This window comes from Acomys minous (genome assembly GCF_964271855.1).
Source record: "Acomys minous genome assembly, chromosome: 2".
Lineage (NCBI taxonomy): Eukaryota > Metazoa > Chordata > Mammalia > Rodentia > Muridae > Acomys > Acomys minous.
The window spans coordinates 6,079,460-6,100,125 of record NC_140484.1 but is presented as its reverse complement, the minus strand read 5'-3'; the positions used below and the strand labels follow the sequence as shown (position 1 = coordinate 6,100,125).

General features: G+C 48.7%; 1 protein-coding gene across 7 annotated transcripts in view; it reads right to left on the bottom strand.

The window, feature by feature from the left end:
• Positions 1–1,476: 1,476 nt before the first annotated feature.
• GPAM (glycerol-3-phosphate acyltransferase, mitochondrial) overlaps positions 1,477–20,666 on the bottom strand; it is a 63,780-nt gene continuing 44,590 nt past the window's right edge. For 6 of the 7 annotated variants that reach the window (XM_084757692.1, XM_084757691.1, XM_084757690.1 and 3 more), the window contains 11 exons: positions 19,068–19,181; positions 18,860–18,945; positions 17,796–17,911; positions 15,883–15,953; positions 15,024–15,288; positions 14,495–14,637; positions 13,480–13,557; positions 12,741–12,881; positions 10,345–10,534; positions 9,236–9,294; positions 1,477–5,007 (listed from right to left, as the gene is read on the bottom strand). In XM_084757692.1, coding sequence (XP_084613818.1) covers positions 4,891–5,007; positions 9,236–9,294; positions 10,345–10,534; positions 12,741–12,881; positions 13,480–13,557; positions 14,495–14,637; positions 15,024–15,288; positions 15,883–15,953; positions 17,796–17,911; positions 18,860–18,945; positions 19,068–19,181 — 1,380 coding nt within the window. In that variant the 3' untranslated portion in view covers positions 1,477–4,890. Of the gene's footprint in view, positions 5,008–9,235; positions 9,295–10,344; positions 10,535–12,740; positions 12,882–13,479; positions 13,558–14,494; positions 14,638–15,023; positions 15,289–15,882; positions 15,954–17,795; positions 17,912–18,859; positions 18,946–19,067; positions 19,182–20,666 lie in introns of those variants that run through there. The other variant, XM_084757693.1, reaches the window with a different exon arrangement.

Below are 20,666 nucleotides of genomic sequence, written 5' to 3'. Positions count from 1 at the left end.
AGGAGCTCCCACAGGTGACTATCACAGCAGCCAGACAGAAACAGGTAAGGGACCTTCTGAATCCACTATGAAGACTTGCCTTAGTCAAACCTAGTACAGTGAAAGAAGCCTGTGTGCATGCTGAGAATAAATTATACTTTGGGACACTTCAATTAGCCCCAACTTATAAAAAAAAGTGAGTTCAATCCTGTGCCCAAAGTCATATAAACCATTACTAATGCTTATTTGCATACTTGCTGAACTTACTACTTAAAGGCCTTACCTTATGTAGCAAATCACCCAAACCTTCTATTTTGTAATCTTTACAGTTAATTTCTTAACAGCGTTCCAAACACACCATGGAGGTAGCATCCTGTCTATGGCACTCAGTTTGGCTACTTGGTTTGGCCATGGTCAGTCCACCATGGCCTAGTCCCTCACAGAAGCCATCAGACCCAGACACACACCCCTTTCGTTTGTCTGTGAGTCTGGTGTACATGTGTGGTACATGTGCAGATGAGCGTATGTGAAGGCCAAGGTAGGACGTTGGGTGTCCTGCTCTATCGCTGTCCACCTTAGTCCCTTGACATGGGCCCCAGTGATCTTCCTGGGGTCACAAGCATCTGCAGCCCATGCCTGACTTTGTGCATCAGTGCTGAGACCCAAACTCGGGTCCCCATGCTTGCACAGCAAGCACGGCTGTTCTGGTTTCATTCTGCTGACCAGACACTCTGGCCAAAAGCAACTTGGAGAAGAAAGGATTTATTTCAGCTTCGACTTCCAGGTCACAGCCATCACTGAGCAAAGTTGGCGCAGGAACTGAAGGCAGAAGCCTGGAATGGAGAGCACGCATGAGCACTGCTCACGGGTTCCTGCATCCTTACAGGGAACATCCAAATGCAAAGGTATTGGCAATACCTACAACACGCATTTTCCATTGTCCATTTTAGACATGCTTTCCCAAATTAAGTCAACTTCATGCCTTTGATTGAAGAGAAGGCCCATGCAAGGGGACAAATAAGGCTAGAAGGTGACTGCCACGTGGGGCACTCAAAAGGTAGGTACACCATCATCGTGCATGTGTCTGCCACCATCTGCAGATACTGTCCTAGTAAAGGAGCTATGGAATATCTGTACTTTCATAAAATAAATTCTTTATTCTTAAAAAAAAAAGTAAGCTATTATAAACTAGTGGGGAAACCTGGGGCTTCATTGTTGTAAGTTAAATTATATATATAATTTAAATAGCATTAAATATATATAATGCTAAGAAGGTCTATAGACACCTATGGAGTAGCTCTGGTGTGAGCAGAGATGGGTATCCACCCATCCAAATGCTTCATCAAGGTTGAAGGGATGTGAGCCAATAAAACCAGGGCTGGGAGACTCACAAGTTGACCTCGGGTTACATACTAACATTTTTGAAAAGTTCTATGTGAAGTTAAACCAGCATGACAAAATGAGTAACATGAAAGTCTTAACAACAAATCCAAGCCATTAAAAAATAAGTCAAGATTTTTTTTTCTGGTTTATTAAAACAAAACTGCACTTCCATGCTTCTCAGGATACACCATCATTAAGCATACAAATCAGTCAATATTTCCAAGGCAGTGTCACTCACAAAAATCATACAGTGCTGTTTTACAATAGTAATTCTTTTTTACAACAATGTAACATTACTTTGCACAACGGGCGACACTGTAACAAACCTTCCATGAAGCCAGCTAGCCCTTTAGCTGTTGAGAAGTGAGGCCAAGTCTATGAAGCAGTCATCTGTGGTACTAAAACTAAATGCCAGGTGGCAGCTCTCAGGCCCCTAAAAAGTGTTTTTAAAAACAGATTTACATCCCATAGTAAGTCTTATAAACTTCAAAGGCAGGGTCTACCGCTTCAAAACACTGTAGTTATCTATGGATAAAAATCTGCACTCAACTGTGCAGTGTTTTCTTCTAGGTCTGAATTAAAACCTTTATTATTTACCCCAATTCACCCTTCTATTCTGTTACTTTCAGTTTTAAAAAAGCCAGGGTGGCGGGTAGCAGACCTTCCATTAAAGGAGAGCGCTCCAGCCAATTATCTGTGCTTACGCTTTCCAGAGAGGAAAAATATTTGTACACTTGGTGCATCGTGGACAATACAAAAAACATGCAAAATTCTGCCTCAGTGTCACTGTTTGTGACCATCTGGTCTGCTTAAAGAACTAATGAATGAAGTTTCTGAAAACGTTTTTCCACAGCATGCAGTGAGAGATTCAGAAGTGTCCCAGAGGGGAGAGAGGTCCTGAGGTCAGAACAGTTTGGAAAATGCTACATTCAGCAGGGCTGTATGCTGCCAGACGCAGAGCTCTTTCAGCACCGCAGTGCACTGTGGTACTCCCACGTACTCCCAGAACCCAGACGCACATCCCAGAGCATCACATCATACCGAGACTGTGGGAAACAAGGCCACAGGAAACTCCTGCCCAAGCTCCCATTCACTGCCATCCCAGGTGTTCTCTGCACTCACCCTCATGGCTTCCAAGGTTTAACAGAGCCAAGAAGGGTACAGCGAGTTGTTGGTTGAAGTCACCTGCCACTTGTTTTGCCTTCATTTTCTGTAGGATTTGGAGAGTAGGTACCCCTCCCCCCTCTGAATTACTTGCCCCAACCTCACTTAAAAGCAGGGAGCAGCTCCATATTGCTTAGTATTAGGTTTTATTTGTTTATTTTAACCTGTCTCACAGCCTCCCCTGAAGGGCATGCATTTCAGTTTGTTAGAAATGCAGCAGAGTAAACGGTAGGAAGTTATACAAGCACCTGGTTCGTTTAACTGCTGGAAAACAAGGGGAATGTTTCTGTTAGGGAACGGGGCTACCTGGATGCCTTATTGTGATGCCCTTTTTTTTTTTTCCTTTCATAACGAGGCACTGGAGAATGAGTTGTGCTAAAATTAACTCAGGGTCAGCTTGTTGGGGTGAGCATAACTTTGGTTCAGGTTTTCTTCCTTAAAGAAGGTTTCAAAGCACCAGTTAAATATAAAGGCATGCACGCTTCTCCTCGCGGGGAGTTAAGCTCTGGTCAGCACGTACACTGCAGTCCCTAAAATGAAACCAACCGAAAGGGAGGACTCAGCAAGGGAAACGGGCACTCTCTGCGCAGGCTGGAGAGCAGCAGTTATGTGCAGAGGAGACAGGCAAGGCAGCAGCACCCACTGACAGGCAGGCCCACATTTCTACAGCTACCTGACAGAAGGGCCACCTCCAATTTACATTTAGAGGGTAAAGGAAGAAAAGAGACCAACAAAATGCTTGAGTCTCCAGATGAGGTCTACCCAAGAGAGTAAACCAGACTCCCCAGGTACTCCCAAGGACAGCCAAGGGGAGTGCCGCTCTGTCCTAGTTAGAAGTACAGAAGGCTAAAAGGAGAACAGCTCGCTCCAAACCAGAGTCGATACAACTGACAGTGAACTGATGCAAAGGGAAAGGAGATCTGACATGCACAACTGGGAAGGGCGGAGACCACCTCAGCACAGCACTATTGCTACAAGCTCCAAGCCAGCCGTGCCATGCACTGAGCAATGCCAGGCAGTGCCCCAACCTCCCCCAACACCTACATGTCACCATAGGATACAATTAGTGTTTAAAATTCAAGTTCAGGAAAGTACAAACTTCATCCCTAATACTTTTATAAATTCAAATCTATACAACACTCATCAGAAAAATTCATAATTCCATATAAATCATAGGTATGGACAGTAAACTGTTATAAATTGTATTGTCACATGATCATTAAGAAACTGCCATAATTACCACAATAACTAACAAGTTTGCTCCATGACCATAAAAAGGCACCCACTCACTAAAACCAGGAAACTTTCCTAATTCCTTGCCTTTGAGTGGCATGGAGTTTGGGTATGCAGCCCATATAAATGTCTACAGAACCAAGGACTCTTCTCAGAGCTTAAATCCCATAAATGCCTCCAACCACCTGTCATGGGGATGGTCACTGTGCGTCCACCCACACAGGCTGCACAGTGAACTATTAGAGCACTAGTCATGCAGCCCGGAGCGCAGCACCCAGGTGTGAGCAGTGTCTGAAAGCCCTGGGTCAGCAGTGTGTTGCCTTGCCACAAGCCAGCAATTTCTCCAGCTGAGGTGCCAAGCAGCAAGCTGCTGTCGGCAAGGGTTCCTCGGGAGCAGCAGATGCCTGCCACTCGGAGGGCAGGGAGGGCACAGGTACGGACAGCAGAGACTCTACACACTGTGTCATTACAGCTCAGTGACACTCTTCACATGAGCAGAGCCGTTAGTGCCACTTTCCTGGTAAGGTGCAGCTGCATCCTTGCCAGCCAGGGTCAGCTCTGTCTTCACAGTGTTTCAGTTCCCGGCCTACACAGTATCGTCTGCCTTCAGGCAGCTAGCTGTTCAAGCGCGTTTTGGATGCGCCAGCCCAGGGCATCATCACTCCTTGTAAAGCACTTGAGAGGAAAGGGCTCACATACAAACCAGAGCTTCTGTTGGCAGAATAAGACGGAGACAGAGTATGGACGACCCGATTCTTTGAAAGGAAACGTTATTTCACACTACACAGGAGTCAGTTCTACATACACCTCTGTGTCCATCACAGAACTATTTCTGAACAGTCATACTCAAAATGTGAATCTTTAATAAACTCCGAAATAACTTACTGAGATTTCACCTAGTCACCTAGTGATCATGAATCGCAGATGGCACTGGCCCCAGTGCTCTGCACAGGCCACTGCGTCTGTGTTGGGAGGAGTGCAGGTCCACTGGGGCAGAAGGCACGTGTCTTCCTGGAAGTCTCCTTGGGGGAAGGCAGGCTGGGCCACACCAGGACACTGGCCACTCTGGGTCAGACTGGAGCCTGCAAGGGCCTCATCAGCTCCTCGCTCGAGGCATGTGCTGTGAGATCCCTACAGCACCACAAAACTCAGAATATATTCTAGGAGTTTCTGCCGGCTGCACTGAGGTAGGAAAGTACTGCTCAGTTCTAAAACAGAGACTCTCTTTTGTTTGGTCTCTTTGAAAACCTGAAAAGAGAGGTGAGAGAAAATAAAAGTCAAATAACAGACTGAGCAGGGGAAGCACATTGGTTTCCAGCCCTTGGCATATGTCCACGACCCAGAAGTCAGGAAAGATAGAAAGTTATAGGATGCTTCACGTAAATGTTGCAAGCACTGAGTATGGGGGCTGATTCAAGTATGAGGGGGGGCCTGATGCAAGTATGGAGGTGTGGGGGGCCTGATGCAAGTATGGAGGTGTGGGGGGGCCTGATGCAAGTATGGAGGTGGGGGGGCCTGATGCAAGTATGGAGGTGGGGGGGGCCTGATGCAAGTATGGAGGTGTGGGGGGGCCTGATGCAAGTATGGAGGTGGGGGGGCCTGATGCAAGTATGGAGGTGGGGGGGCCTGATGCAAGTATGGAGGTGGGGGGGCCTGATGCAAGTATGGAGGTGGGGGGGCCTGATGCAAGTATGGAGGTGTGGGGGGCCTGATGCAAGTATGGAGGTGTGGGGGGCCTGATGCAAGTATGGAGGTGTGGGGGGCCTGATGCAAGTATGGAGGTGTGGGGGGGGGCTGATGCAAGTATGGAGGTGTGGGGGGCCTGATGCAAGTATGGAGGTGTGGGGGGCCTGATGCAAGTATGGAGGTGTGGGGGGGCCTGATGCAAGTATGGAGGTGTGGGGGGGCCTGATGCAAATATGGAGGTGGGGGGGGCTGATGCAAGTATGGAGGTGGGGGGGGCCTGATGCAAGTATGGAGGTGTGGGGGGGCCTGATGCAAATATGGAGGTGGGGGGGGCTGATGCAAGTATGGAGGTGGGGGGGGCCTGATGCAAGTATGGAGGTGTGGGGGGCCTGATGCAAGTATGGAGGTGTGGGGGGGCCTGATGCAAGTATGGAGGTGTGGGGGGGCCTGATGCAAATATGGAGGTGGGGGGGGCTGATGCAAGTATGGAGGTGGGGGGGCCTGATGCAAGTATGGAGGTGTGGGGGGCCTGATGCAAATATGGAGGTGGGGGGGGCTGATGCAAGTATGGAGGTGGGGGGGCCTGATGCAAGTATGGAGGTGGGGGGGCCTGATGCAAGTATGGAGGTGTGGGGGGGCCTGATGCAAGTATGGAGGTGTGGGGGGGCCTGATGCAAATATGGAGGTGGGGGGGGCTGATGCAAGTATGGAGGTGGGGGGGGGCCTGATGCAAGTATGGAGGTGTGGGGGGCCTGATGCAAATATGGAGGTGGGGGGGCCTGATGCAAGTATGGAGGTGGGGGGGCCTGATGCAAATATGGAGGTGTGGGGGGGCCTGATGCAAGTATGGAGGTGTGGGGGGGCCTGATGCAAGTATGGAGGTGTGGGGGGGCCTGATGCAAGTATGGAGGTGGGGGGGCCTGATGCAAGTATGGAGGTGTGGGGGGGCCTGATGCAAGTATGGAGGTGTGGGGGGGCCTGATGCAAGTATGGAGGTGGGGGGGCCTGATGCAAGTATGGAGGTGTGGGGGGGCCTGATGCAAGTATGGAGGTGGGGGGGGCCTGATGCAAGTATGGAGGTGGGGGGGGCCTGATGCAAGTATGGAGGTGTGGGGGGGGCTGATGCAAGTATGGAGGTGTGGGGGGGCCTGATGCAAGTATGGAGGTGTGGGGGGGCCTGATGCAAGTATGGAGGTGTGGGGGGCCTGATGCAAGTATGGAGGTGGGGGGGGCCTGATGCAAGTATGGAGGTGGGGGGGGCCTGATGCAAGTATGGAGGTGTGTGTGGGCCTGATGCAAGTATGGAGGTGTGGGGGCCTGATGCAAGTATAGAGGTGAGGGGGGGCCTGATGCAAATATGGAGGTGTGGGGGGGCCTGATACAAGTATGGAGGTGTGGGGGGGCCTGATGCAAGTATGGAGGTGTGGGGGGCGGGCTGATGCAAGTATGGAGGTGGGGGGGGCCTGATGCAAGTATGGAGGTGTGGGGGGGGGCTGATGCAAGTATGGAGGTGTGGGGGGCCTGATGCAAGTATGGAGGTGTGGGGGGGCCTGATGCAAGTATGGAGGTGTGGGGGGGGGCTGATGCAAGTATGGAGGTGTGGGGGGCCTGATGCAAGTATGGAGGTGTGGGGGGGCCTGATGCAAGTATGGCGGTGTGGGGGGGGGCCTGATGCAAGTATGGAGGTGTGGGGGGGGCCTGATGCAAGTATGGAGGTGTGGGGGGGCCTGATGCAAGTATGGAGGTGTGGGGGGGGGGCTGATGCAAGTATGGAGGTGGGGGGGGCCTGATGCAAGTATGGAGGTGTGGGGGGGGGCTGATGCAAGTATGGAGGTGTGGGGGGCCTGATGCAAGTATGGAGGTGTGGGGGGGCCTGATGCAAGTATGGAGGTGTGGGGGGGGGCTGATGCAAGTATGGAGGTGTGGGGGGCCTGATGCAAGTATGGAGGTGTGGGGGGGCCTGATGCAAGTATGGAGGTGTGGGGGGGGGCTGATGCAAGTATGGAGGTGTGGGGGGGGCCTGATGCAAGTATGGAGGTGTGGGGGGGCCTGATGCAAGTATGGAGGTGTGGGGGGCCTGATGCAAGTATGGAGGTGTGGGGGGGCCTGATGCAAGTATGGAGGTGAGGGGGGGCCTGATGCAAATATGGAGGTGTGGGGGGGCCTGATACAAATATGGAGGTGTGGGGGGCCTGATGCAAGTATGGAGGTGTGGGGGGGCCTGATGCAAGTATGGAGGTGTGGGGGGGCCTGATACAAATATGGAGGTGTGGGGGGGCCTGATACAAGTATGGAGGTGTGGGGGGGCCTGATGCAAGTATGGAGGTGTGGGGGGGCCTGATGCAAGTATGGAGGTGAGGGGGGGCCTGATGCAAATATGGAGGTGTGGGGGGGCCTGATACAAATATGGAGGTGTGGGGGGGCCTGATGCAAGTATGGAGGTGGGGGGGGCCTGATACAAGTATGGAGGTGAGGGGGGGCCTGATGCAAGTATGGAGGTGTGTGTGGGCCTGATGCAAGTATGGAGGTGAGGGGGGGCCTGATGCAAGTATGGAGGTGAGGGGGGGCCTGATGCAAATATGGAGGTGTGGGGGGGCCTGATACAAATATGGAGGTGTGGGGGGGCCTGATGCAAGTATGGAGGTGGGGGGGGCCTGATACAAGTATGGAGGTGGGGGGGGCTGATGCAAGTATGGAGGTGGGGGGGGCTTGATACAAGTATGGGGGTGGGGGGGCCTGATGCAAGTATAGAGGTGAGGGGGGGCCTGATGCAAGTATGGAGGTGGGGGGGGCCTGATGCAAGTATGGAGGTGTGGGGGGGCCTGATGCAAGTATGGAGGTGTGGGGGGCCTGATGCAAGTATGGAGGTGTGGGGGGGCCTGATGCAAGTATGGAGGTGTGGGGGGGCCTGATGCAAATATGGAGGTGTGGGGGGGCCTGATGCAAGTATGGAGGTGGGGGGGGCCTGATGCAAGTATGGAGGTGGGGGGGGCCTGATGCAAGTATGGAGGTGGGGGGGGCCTGATGCAAGTATGGAGGTGGGGGGGGGCCTGATGCAAGTATGGAGGTGGGGGGGGCTGATGCAAGTATGGAGGTGTGGGGGGGGCTGATGCAAGTATGGAGGTGTGGGGGGGGGCTGATGCAAGTATGGAGGTTGGGGGGGCTGATGCAAGTATGGAGGTGGGGGGGCCTGATGCAAGTATGGAGGTGTGGGGGGGCCTGATGCAAGTATGGAGGTGTGGGGGGGCTGATGCAAGTATGGAGGTGTGGGGGGCCTGATGCAAGTATGGAGGTGTAGACCTGATGCAAGTATGGAAATGTGTGGATCCGATGTAAGCACGGAAGGGTGTGGGTCTGATGAAAGCATAGAGGTGTGATCAGGGTATTTCAGGGGGAGTGCCTTTGGTTCCCCAACTTATATTAGAATAAAGTCAGTAGAATGAAATCAGTTATAGAAGGCCACATGCAGCTCTGTGGATCTCACTGTATATGATAGTAAAGTACCTGAGGGTGACTGTAGCAATCCTAGTAAACACGCCAGAAAACATCAGGACATGAAATAGTTAACACTGGACCTGCCTAATGGCTGCCACTTATAGTTTAGGGATGAGTATGAAACCAGCGGAATTCTGGGGCACTGAAACAAGCTCAGCATGTCCTGTCCCGACAGCAGCCTAGGAGACACATTCCCAGGTAGCCCAGCAGAAAGTGCTTCCCCTGGGTCCCACAAAGGCAGAGCAACAGATCAGAGCTACACACAGCAAAGGCCAGCACGATTGTGGACACATACCCCGATATCTTTAAACATTTTCACAGCGTTCTTCACAAGACAGTATGTGGCACTCTCAGCTGCAGAGAAACAACAAAGCCTGTCAGTGTTCGGGCTCAGCACACAGTCCTCACATTGTAGGCTACAGAGAGCGTCAAAGCGCGAGCCCAGATAGGAACAAGCTCCCTACTGCTCCCGGCAATACCACAGCCTTCTTCAAATGGCCTAATATCTCTGTAAACCTATCCTGTCACCTATTAAAGAAAAGAAGAGACAGAGAGGAGAGAAGGCAGATACACAAAGCATCCATCTTGCAGTTGTGGGAGAACCAAATAACAGCGTGCATAAGCATTCTCTAGGAGTAGACAGTGACGTAGGGCTGACGATGGGCCTGTGACCACAGGAAGCTCAAGTCTAGAGATCTAGAGGTCAGAAACAAGATTTCTAAGCCATGTTTGCCACTAATTAGCCAAGGGCCTGCGACAGGTGTCCCTAAAGGGTCTGGGAAGGATTAGGGATCTGTGCATCTCCTCTGGCTCTGGAAGCTGGCTGTGCTGCAGGCAGGCCAGGGACATGCGCCCAGCTGGGGTAGCCTACCATCTGGATTCAGACAGGTGCAGAGCAGCACTGCGCACAGGAACTCTTGGCCGTCACTACCAGAGAGGCGGCACTTGCACAATCAAAGACCACACAGCAGGCAGGACCATGTGCAACATGTATGCTAACTGAGTAAAGGCAGACAGAGCACCTAGCTGTGCCACTCAGTTTATATAGCATGCCTACCATGGCAGATCTGTGGGGTGAGAGGTCAACGTAGTTTTGTATTTTTCCCAATTTCTCAAAGTTAGCAAAATTATATAATAATAGGAAACAGTTTTAATTTTCATTTTTGGGCTGTTTGTTTGTTTTTCAAAACAGGGTTTTTCTTTGTATAGTCCTGGCTGTCCTGGAACTCACTCTGAAGACCAGGCTGGCCTCGAACTCACAGTGATCTGCCTGCCTCTGCCTGCCACGAGCTGGGATTAAAGGCCTGTGTGCAACTGTGCAACCACCACCCAGCTTTGTTTTGGCTTTAATTTGTTTGTTTGTTTTGGAAAGCTTTAAAAGAAGCCAAAACAAAGTGCACATACCGTACACAGCAACGTTCCTTTCCGTCCTGGTGATAAGGTACCTGTGCAGCTTCTGCAGGTACTCAGACTCAGGGACTGGACCACTGAAGCTGTGAACGAAGATGGCGGCAGAGCTGTAGGCCTCGAGCAAGGGCCCCAGCAGCCTCTGAAGGAAGGTGATAAATTGCTGGTGCTCCTTGGACTGGCTAACCTGAGAGTGTGAGAGGAGGGGAAGTCAGAGGATGGGAAAGCAGAGGCAGCTGCTGGAGAATTTTGAGAGAACCCAGTACTTAAGAAGAAGCCCCTCCCACCACCACTGCCTGACAGCAAACTGCTGCTTCTGCGCATGATTAACTAGGACCAGAAAACTCTTCAGAGCAGCCACTCAGGTCCATAGCACCTGAGGTGCATGTTCACTCAACAGCCATCTAGAAGAAAGCTTCCAACTGACTGACAGGACTGTAAAATGGTCAGGCCCATATGAGAGGAGCAACAAATGGCTGCAGAACTCAGGGCACGCGGCCCACTGGTTAGCACAACCAGATGGCTGAGCCTCAGAGAGGCAGCGCCTGAGAACTCCATGTCCTGAGGACTTCATGCTGTTACGAGCACAGCTCTGCCTGTTGCTCTTGTGGTCACCACATCCTCATAATACATGAGTGGCATGAAAGCCCTAAGGTTTCCAGCCCCTCACTGGGCAGTATGGTTGGCACTTACAACAACAGTGCTTGACATTTTTCAGGCATTGCTGCTGGAGCACATTAATAATTCAACCATCACACTTGAAAAGAACTTAGAAATGTAGATTGTTAGCAATGACCAGCACTCTTAGAAGGAATGGGAAAACCAGATTTTCAGTCTGGCGAGGTAAAGATGCTTTTGTCATTAGCTCTAATATACAAAGTCTTGAGGAACAATTTGAAGTTCAGAAAAAGACACTCTTAATAGTTGAGCAAGGGACTTTTTGAGGTTAGGGAGCAAGAATAGCGCAAATTAGTACTGGCTCATGTGACTCTCTCACCGAAGCTGGGCTGGTTGTCAGGTGATTAATTTCTTGTACCCATTTTTGCCCTCAGCTTCCTGATATGATTTAATAAAAATTGTCAATGAATATATATATATCTTGATGATTTAAAGCGAAATTGTTGATTGCTTTTTATATAAAAGTTTGGATTTGAGATTCTTTTAAGATTTTTATAAGATTACGTTTTAAGATGATTGATCTTTTCTTTGTAACCACAAATTACAGCCTGCCAGTAAAGAGAAATCGGCTAAAAAAACTACCTTGCTTGCTTACACTTCATTAATCTATAACAATTTGGTTAGTTGTGAATGTATGTAGACTCTTGAGAATAATTTGTTTTCTTCACCTGTAATATGTAAAATGTTTTCATGTAAAAGTATTGGGGAACATACTGGTTTTTTTTTTCATAAGCATTCACTTAAAAAAAAAGTAGCTTTTGCACAGTGGCAGTATTATAACCAATGAGGTTTAACCGAGGCGCCATTATTGCTAATTGGAAAAAAAAAAAAAGTAACCAGATTGTAATTTTTATGCTTCTCGACTAATATGCATGCTGTGGAGTAAAAATAAAGTTGTTGGAGTTTGTTGAAGCTTACATCATCTATCGTGTGTGTGTGTGTGTGTGTGAGAGAGAGAGAGAGAGAGAGAGAGAGAGAGAGAGAGAGAGAGAGAGAGATTCTTTTCCCCCTTTCTTTCTTTTTTATTTTTTTATTTTTTTTTTTTTTTTTTTTTATTTTTTAATGTGATGGCCACAAGCGGTACTCCCAGCAACAAGCCACAAGGAGTACTGGCCCAGAAAATCAAGCTTTGTTCCCTCAGAGGAAAGTCTGCTGAGTGGTCAGTTGTCAACTCTATGCCCGCCTCAGTTTACCCTAACAAATTCTCATCACTACAACAGCTGGTCTAGGGCTGAACCCTCCAGGGTACACAATCAAGCATAATAGTCACGTGCCCATGCAAAAGGCAGGGAACAAAGATTATACATTCAGGTGCATGAAGCAAGACCACTGTCCAATGGCAAAGTTAGTAAAACAGAAATGGAGAAAGGGAGTGTTCCCATGTGTCTTTTGGAGACAACATCACCGCCCTGTGGAGAGTGGGTGCAAGGGCAGGTATCAGGAGTGACCTGAACATATCATGGAGATGTACGAAGTCACCTCCTTTCCTCTTCCTGGCTTTTCAAATCCTATTCTCTTTCCACTTAGCAGTTCCCAAACTACATAATTTAAGGCACTGATCTTCAGTGACTGTCTGCAGTGGTTAGCCTGGACCAGAGCTGGTTAGAGGGGCTCAGAAGTACTCTGAGCATGAGTAAGTCACCAGTCCCCAAATGCAGCTGCAGCGTAAACTTGACTCATCACTGCTATATACCCAGAATCCTTCACCAAAGTACCTTCAGATAGCAATCTCGCTGCTCCTCACCAAAATCGCTGTCTTCATCTTCCTCATCACTTCTCCAATTCAGAGGTTCTGGAAGTTTCTTGTCCCACTGCTGTTCTGCAAGGCCAGGACTGACATCTTCCTGGTCATCTTGCTATGCCAAGAAGATGGGTGACAGTAAATACATGTTCCTAGGCACACGACCAACCACCCAGACGGCCAAGCACAACCCAGCCATGATCTTTCCAGCCTGATCTTTCTCAGATACACAACCCTCATGGGCAATTCCAAACTTTTCCCAAACTCTAAACCCCTTGGGAGGCAGCAGGGAGGACGGATGGAGGTCCATTACAAGAAGGAATGTTCATATCTCCTGAACAAACAGCTGCCCCCACCCCCGTCTGAACCACACTGAATCCCCCTCACCAGACTTAAAAGAGAGAAATGCATCATGCGAAGGCACAAGCATCCAGATGTGCTTCATGTCTCATGCCAGAATCAACTTCTGGATGCCACAGAATCAACCCAAGATATGTTTTAATCTAGAAAATACCACTTATGAAAGAATCCACAAAATTAAACAAACCCAAGATACCAGGGCCCCATTCATACTGTCTGGACATAAACACAGAGCAAATGTGTTTATTGCTTAAAATAATTGGCAGAAATCTGGTTTAAATGAATATGTTGTAGAAAAAGAAAGTGAAGAGCAAGAAGGAAAATAAAGAGAATGACAGTAGGCTTGTTCTTACCTCGGCCACTGAAAGAATGCCGTACTGGATGAACTTCCCTACTGTCTCGTGACAAACTTGATAAAAAGTCTGGCAGGGCTAGAAAGAGAAGCCATGTAAGGTGGGTTGGCCTCATACTGCTCCTCTTAAGAACCGTAGAGTGGCTGTCAGTGCCTCAGTTCCACCTGAACGAGTCCTGTGATCTCTGATGTCCACTGTCTTGATAAATGGTCGTAACAAGATCAGAGAAAAGAGCCCCCTCCCCATGAATGGCAGCACATGTAGTGTGGTCCCAACTACAGGAAGAGCGCTGCACTCAGTGCCCTCAGTGTGATGAGCCCTGGGAGACCAGATTCTTAGGCCTTTTAGAACATTTTGTTTCTTGTGTTTTAAGATGATCTCCATGCAGGAGCTATCTTACAATGAACATAGTTCATACAAGTAACTCAAAAAAGACCCATAAACAAACACGAGGCCCACTTTAAGAGCCCTACCTACCCACACCCCTCATGACCCTGCCCCCCAAGCATCAAGCACACACAAAGAGCATGTTCAAGAAGGTCTCATTCAAATGTACACACTTGTCAATGTACCAAGATACAGTCATATGAACGAAAAAGAATAGTACAGTACAAAGATAGATTCTACATAGTTCTGACAAGTATAGGGGTGTGATAAATTGAGCACTCATACTTCTGAGACTCTGGATGTATAAGCTGAGACAGTGTCAAATGGTTCATTTCTGGGGCTCACCCACTTCTCACTTGGGGTTCCAACACCCAGAAGTGGGTGTGCTAGTTACGGACAACTGACACAGGACCTTCTGCACAGTGTGACTGAGAACTAACAGCATCTGCCATGCCTCAGAGCCAAGGCACCACGACAGACACAAACCAAGACAGTCAAGGCCACACTGGCTTAGAGCGGAAAGCTGCAGCCAAGGGGAAATGTTCTCCAAGAGAAAAGCAAAGGTGTCTTGCACTTCTATGCAAATAACGAAGAAAGGGTCAGGAAGCACGGAAGAGCCTTCACTCACCAGAGAAATGGTGCCTTCGTTGGAGAGAAGGTAGCACAGGCTGGCAGCCTTCCGCACCAGCTGCTCCTGGCTGACCAGGCTGCCGGGGCCTCCAGCAGACCCTCCGGAGCCCCTCTTATTCAGAACAGCATAAAGGCTGCAGGCTGGAGAGACACAAGCAAATGGAGTCACCAGGGCCAGGTCTCAAGAGAAATTTTACTCTTAAATTACCCTTAGAGCCTATTAACAAATAAAAAAAACAATAGTCTGCAGTTCCTGGAAATTTTTAAGTAAAATCCTATTCCATGAGGTCCCAGCTTCCAAAAGCTCAGGCACCTCTTTTCTCCCCACAACTCTCTTAGTTCACCTCCACAGTAAAAAATGCAGGACCATGGAGGGTAATTCAGGGCAACATTTTCACAAGATACTAAACTACAGTGGTGCCTTCCCTCAAGCAAGGGGCTAGCATCCTAAAACAGTGGGCATCACTATGGGTCCCAGGTCCTTGTAGTCTCGAGAGCATCTGAGAATGTTCCAGGTCCTGTCGTACCTATGATGGCTTCCATGATGAAGACATGGAGTACCCCATTGCTGTAGAAGTTGAGTTCAAAGACCGATGGGACAGTTGTGCTGGGGGTAATAAAAAATTCATCTTTCCTGCTGGTGTGGGTGATTGTGACACAGTTTCCCAGAAGCTGAATGGCGTGCATGACGACATCTTCTGAATTCCCAGAGAAGCCCAGGTCAAAGTCACGAGCTAGGACTTCCTCCTTCATCACAAAGAAGTCTTCCACCAACGTGGAGAGGTGGATTCCCTAGAGAGACAAAGGTGGACTGTGACAGCAGAAAGCCTGATTTCCCCGGGGTTCCTTCCTGATGTGGCTGTCCTACAAGAGCCACAGAGACAGGCGCAGACCAGCTACGTGAGCAAGCAGGAAAGGCACTAAGACCCCGCTCCCCGGGAATGCCATGGGCAGACGTCACGTTACAGGCTGAGCACGTGAAACCACAAGGGGAAGGAGAGCAGTCTGAAAGTAGTGCTGTGTGTTCACTTTAAATGCACCTCACGACATTTATCTCAAGAATATGTCAACAAACATGATCGACATGACCTCTACCATGGCAGAGCTACACAAGCCTATTATGGAGGACAGAGAGGCTCTAACACAGAAGGCAAACTCCCTGGAAACCATGTGCCATTGAAATTCTCCTTATTTATGTGAACTGCACCAACCAGAGCGGGTACCCTTCCGCTGTACGTATTTACAGTCTGGTTCTTTCCCTCGCTAGGGTGGTGAACTCAGGGCAGTACACTTTGCTTCCTTCACTGTTTATCTCACAGCCTCAGCCTAGAAGAGGCTGACTAGCGCCCAGGCTTCCTACAGAACCACCAGGAGCATCATACATACCTGCCTGTGTCTGTAGAGGAGCAGGCAGGCCACAATGTGGGTGGACATGATAGCACAGGACTTGCTGGCGGCTGAAAAAAACAGAGCATTAGTTGGCCTTGCTCTAACTTAAGCGAGTCCTTGGAAGGGCCTTCCTTAGCTTTACAGTCTTTGACTCTAGTCCCCGTAACTGCAGTTTACAGTGGAAACACAAGTGCATTTGCCAGGGTTCTGGCTCAGTGAGGCCTCACAGTAATCACCAGCCATGAGGCCACATTCTAAGGCAGGGCCTCTTGTAGTGCAGACCAAGTGGACTAGCTCAGTAAAGGGGCCGTCAGCCGAGTGCCTTGGCACAGCGTGGGCTGTGGTCTTATTTCCTCTTCTTGTGGGTCTCCATGGTGTAAAGATGGAAGTACAAAAGCAAGGGCACAACAGATCGCAAGTCACAAAGTCAAGACTCCAGTCCTGACTTCTACACAAGTTAACTTCATGACCTGGAGTTGAGTTCTCATACTCCAACTGGGCTGCATAAGAACAAGCTGGTGGCCTGGTGACTCTCAGTATGATGCTCAGTGTGGCTGCATTTCCCCTTTTCAGTGTGGCCCAAAGAAGCTAGGAGACGCGTAGACACATTTAGAACATCTATGCTCTGGAGCCCAGAACTTTGAACTTGTAGAAAATTATCATCATTTATAAAAATATGAAACAGAGATGCCATGTGTGAATCTCTTGAAATGACAGTGATTTTAGGAATATTTTACTCACAATTCAAGCTGCCTCCAGTGTGTGAAAAGTACCCAGCCCTGTTTTACAGCCATTAGGAAAAATATTTACGAAACCCTTAAAAGCACCAATAATACACAATAAATAGAAAACAGAACAATTCAAAGCCAAAAATAATTCTAGAGTCTAGATACCAATACCACTGATTATCAGGACGTGGACTAGACACCAACACCTCTGACTGATTATCAGGAAGTGGCTTTTGCTATTTATTTCACTTCTATTTTCCAAACTTTGACAAGTAGGACTTATCTGTTTGGCGTCTATATCTGAGGTGTGGGAGACACAATCACACAGAAGAGCTCTCTGGGCTGGGGGCCTGGCTCAGGGTGGACATCTGCTTAGAATGTGTGAGGCCCACAATTGTAGCCACAAACCACACACACAGACACACAGAAGGAGCCTCTGTCCAGGAGTCAACTAGGAAACACCCACCACAGTAAGAGACACAAGCAAAGGGGGGAACCCTGTACAACAGCGTCCACAGTAACGGATGAGAATCTGACCAGAAGTGGCCCAGGGAATGGAAAAACAACAGCCGGGCAGGGCTGAGCCTAGGACACCGTGGTGCGATGTTCAGGTCATCAAGAGCAATACAGTGCACAACGCTGCAACTTGGAATTTAAAGATGGCCTGAAGGTGGCCGGCTCACCCTCTGCTCGGTTAGTCTAGTGGCACTGTCTGTGCACAGCTATCCCAGGAGAAAAGCAGAAGGTGTGAGAGTACAGAGCCACCGCGGGCTCCATCTGCACCCACAGCTAAAACTGCTCTGGGAAGGGCAGCTGCTCAGAATTTACTGAATAAAAGTGTGCATGGCGTCAGAGGAGAAAGAGACACTCAGCTGTAAGCCCGCACGTCATACTGTAAGATAACTCAGGCACACAGTCACAAGCAAAGTAACCCACAAATCATCCTGACAAAAAGTGTTTTAAGACGCATGGGCATATCAGACACCCCTGGGGTCTGCTGCCATATTTCCCCCACAGACAGCCCTCGCTGCCACTTTCCTTCTAGGATGGTGCCTGTCACGTCCTATGGGTAGGTGACGGACTCTGCAGAGGGGCTACCCTGAGCTGAGCAGAGTTCCAAACAGGCCTGGCCTACCCTGCTGCACGTGCTGTGTGAGTGTGTGACACGCGTGGAGCACTTACTAAAGAGGATGTGCTCAGCCAGGTTTGCAATCAGCCTTCTTCGAAAGGCTTCATCCGCCATGTTTCTGGACTCGTTACTGGACAAGTCTTGATGTTCAGCAGCAGAATCATTAGGTCTGAAAAAATAAAATCCACCTCTTACAGCCCCACACTGCAACTTTATTTTCACTTTTGAGACAGCCTCTGATTCTGTGGCCCCCACCAGCTGAAAGTCCCTATACAGACGAGGCCAGCCTCACACTTGCAGCACTCTTCCCGACTTCTGAATGCTGGGGTGACACACACGAACCAGACCTAACTCTATGTAAGGCACACAATATGGGACTAATTTCTAAATGTATAAATAGCTCTGATCACCACACATTTTAAGTTTAAATTGTAAATGTATCACTTCTCTGGGTTGTTTTCCTCTACAATGTAGGGCCTAATATTTTTTTTCAGACAGAAAACTTTATTTATTAATGACTAAATAATCTATGATACATTATTTCTAAACTCACTGGCAGAAAGGATCCAGAAAGCCGGAGATCATGTTTAAAACCTCTGAAAACTCAACATTTTACCTATGATAAAGGAAGGGCTCTAAATTATAATGCATTTTCAGTTCTGGAAATTTCAATTACTATTACTCTTCTACCCATGTCACTCACTTTTAATATGCATAATGCAGGACACCACCAAAAAATTGCAGTTCATGTATTCAAAAGTATAAATCAAATAACCCAGTAAGATTCACAAAAATCAAAGAGGTTTTACACATAATTAAACAAAGCCTGTTCACACACACATTCACACTCACACATTCTCTCTCTCTCTCTCTCTCTCTCTCTCTCTCTCTCTCTCTCTCTCTCACACACACACACACACACACACACACACACACACACACACACACACAAATGTGAAAGACAGAGAGCATTTCCCACACCCTCTACCGTATCAAGAGCAATGTTACTGCAGTGCAGATGGGGACAGCATCTCACTCTGATGCTAGGCTGCTGTCCTGTGCAGTGCAGGGACAGAGAGTTGTGGGACGGCTGAGTTAGCACAGGCCCACAGCCTACCTTGAAGGAAGGATAGCTGGTAACAGTGCTTGCTCCAGAGAAAGGGGAGCAGACACAGGTTTCTGACTTTGGCTTTCTAAGTATTCCTGAAACAAATTAAAAGAAAGGAAAACTTCAGAACAACATATAAACTATATTTTGAGCTTCAGAGGTTAAAAGGAACTATTTAAAAAACAAGCTTCAGACCTGCCTTTTAGCAGAATCTCACCTTCAAGGAAAATGGTTGTGCAAAATCCACTCTGACAAACCCGTAGTTTTTCCGCAGCATTCTGATGACGCCCCTTGCCACGCTCCAGAGGCTCTCGTTCTTCTTGGGCTTGCCCTAAAGATAACAGTGAAGGGGCAGGTGCTCCAGGGCTCATTACTGCTCTCGTTTGAGCCGGGGTCTCATTATGCTACTCAAAGCTGCAGTTCTACTGCGGCCTCCCCACTGCTGAGAGACAGCCATGAGACAGTGTGCTCAGCTACAATGACTGCTTAATAGAAACCTGAGTTACATATCTTGAACAAAAAAGACAATGATTGGTAAAGAAAGAAAAGTGAGTGACGGGGAGCCAGTGGGCTGGCCATATTCCCAGCTACCCTGAGACCATGAAGCCCACAAGCTCAGAGTGGACATGCCTGATCGCTTCAAGTGTCCAGTACTCAAAGACGCTCACAAGGTACAACCTTGTTGTTCAGGGGAGGAAAGTGAGCAAGGAGAAACACTTAATGCTAATATGCTTAGCATGCACCACACAATTCACAAAGACACAGAGCAGTGAAGGACAAAAGTAACATAATGTCCTGCGAAACTGGCTCTCCACAGACTAAAACAAATGAGGACAGGGGCTACTTCTCTGAGGTGAAGGCATCACTACAGTCTATGGACACAGTAAGCAACTGGATGCCAGTCAGCCTCACGCGCCTTCCCACTAATGAGACTCTTAGAAAATATTAGCTTAACAGGTCATCTCACTGTACACAGTGACAGTATGAACTGTCAAAGGCCACCAGCAGCTAAAATCCCAGGTAGAGTCCTTACTTGTTGAAGCCTTGGGTTATCAAGTGCCCCAGAACTTCTGACACTGAAGGACACACTTTCCCAAGACTTCCTCACTACATCAACAAAGCTGAACTCCTTGGGCACTCGCACACGCCGGTCACAGTGGCAGCTAGCAAAGGCATGCGGGGGACGTGCCCACGTGTGGGGCAGTGCTTGTGAACTAAGTACACTTAGGCTTAGAGCTCCTGCCTCCTTTCCTTAGTATGCACACACCAGAGTGAAGCCAGAGGCTCTAAGAGAGCTGTGCCGAGAGAGAGCTTTTCTAAGAGCTCTGTGTGTAATTTCTTCACAAAGTGGAACCCTTCCCCACTGTGGAGTCTAAACTGAATGCAGCAACATGGCCAGGCCTCACAAGCACCTGTTCACACAGGCAGCCAGATACAAATAACCACATACGTTACCATCACCATCATCATCATCACTATCATTATTGTTGTGATGATGATGGTGGTGGTGATGACGATGATGAGGAAGATGATGATGATGATGACAATGAAGTTCAACAATGAGAAAAACCAATCTTCCTATTAGAGGCCAGAAAAGTGGCTCTTCAGGCGGAGGCCAGCAGGAGGGGTACAGGGAAGATTTCTGGGTCCTGATAACATCATTCCTCCATTTAGGTGCTAATCACATAGGTGAGTTCATTTCGTAATGATCCAGTCTAAGTGCTTATGACTCGTGCATCCTTTGGTAAAATTTTACTGAAAAAAATTGCTCCCATTTCTCGGATTAGTTTGCACGAGCTTTGCCCACATGGCCCCG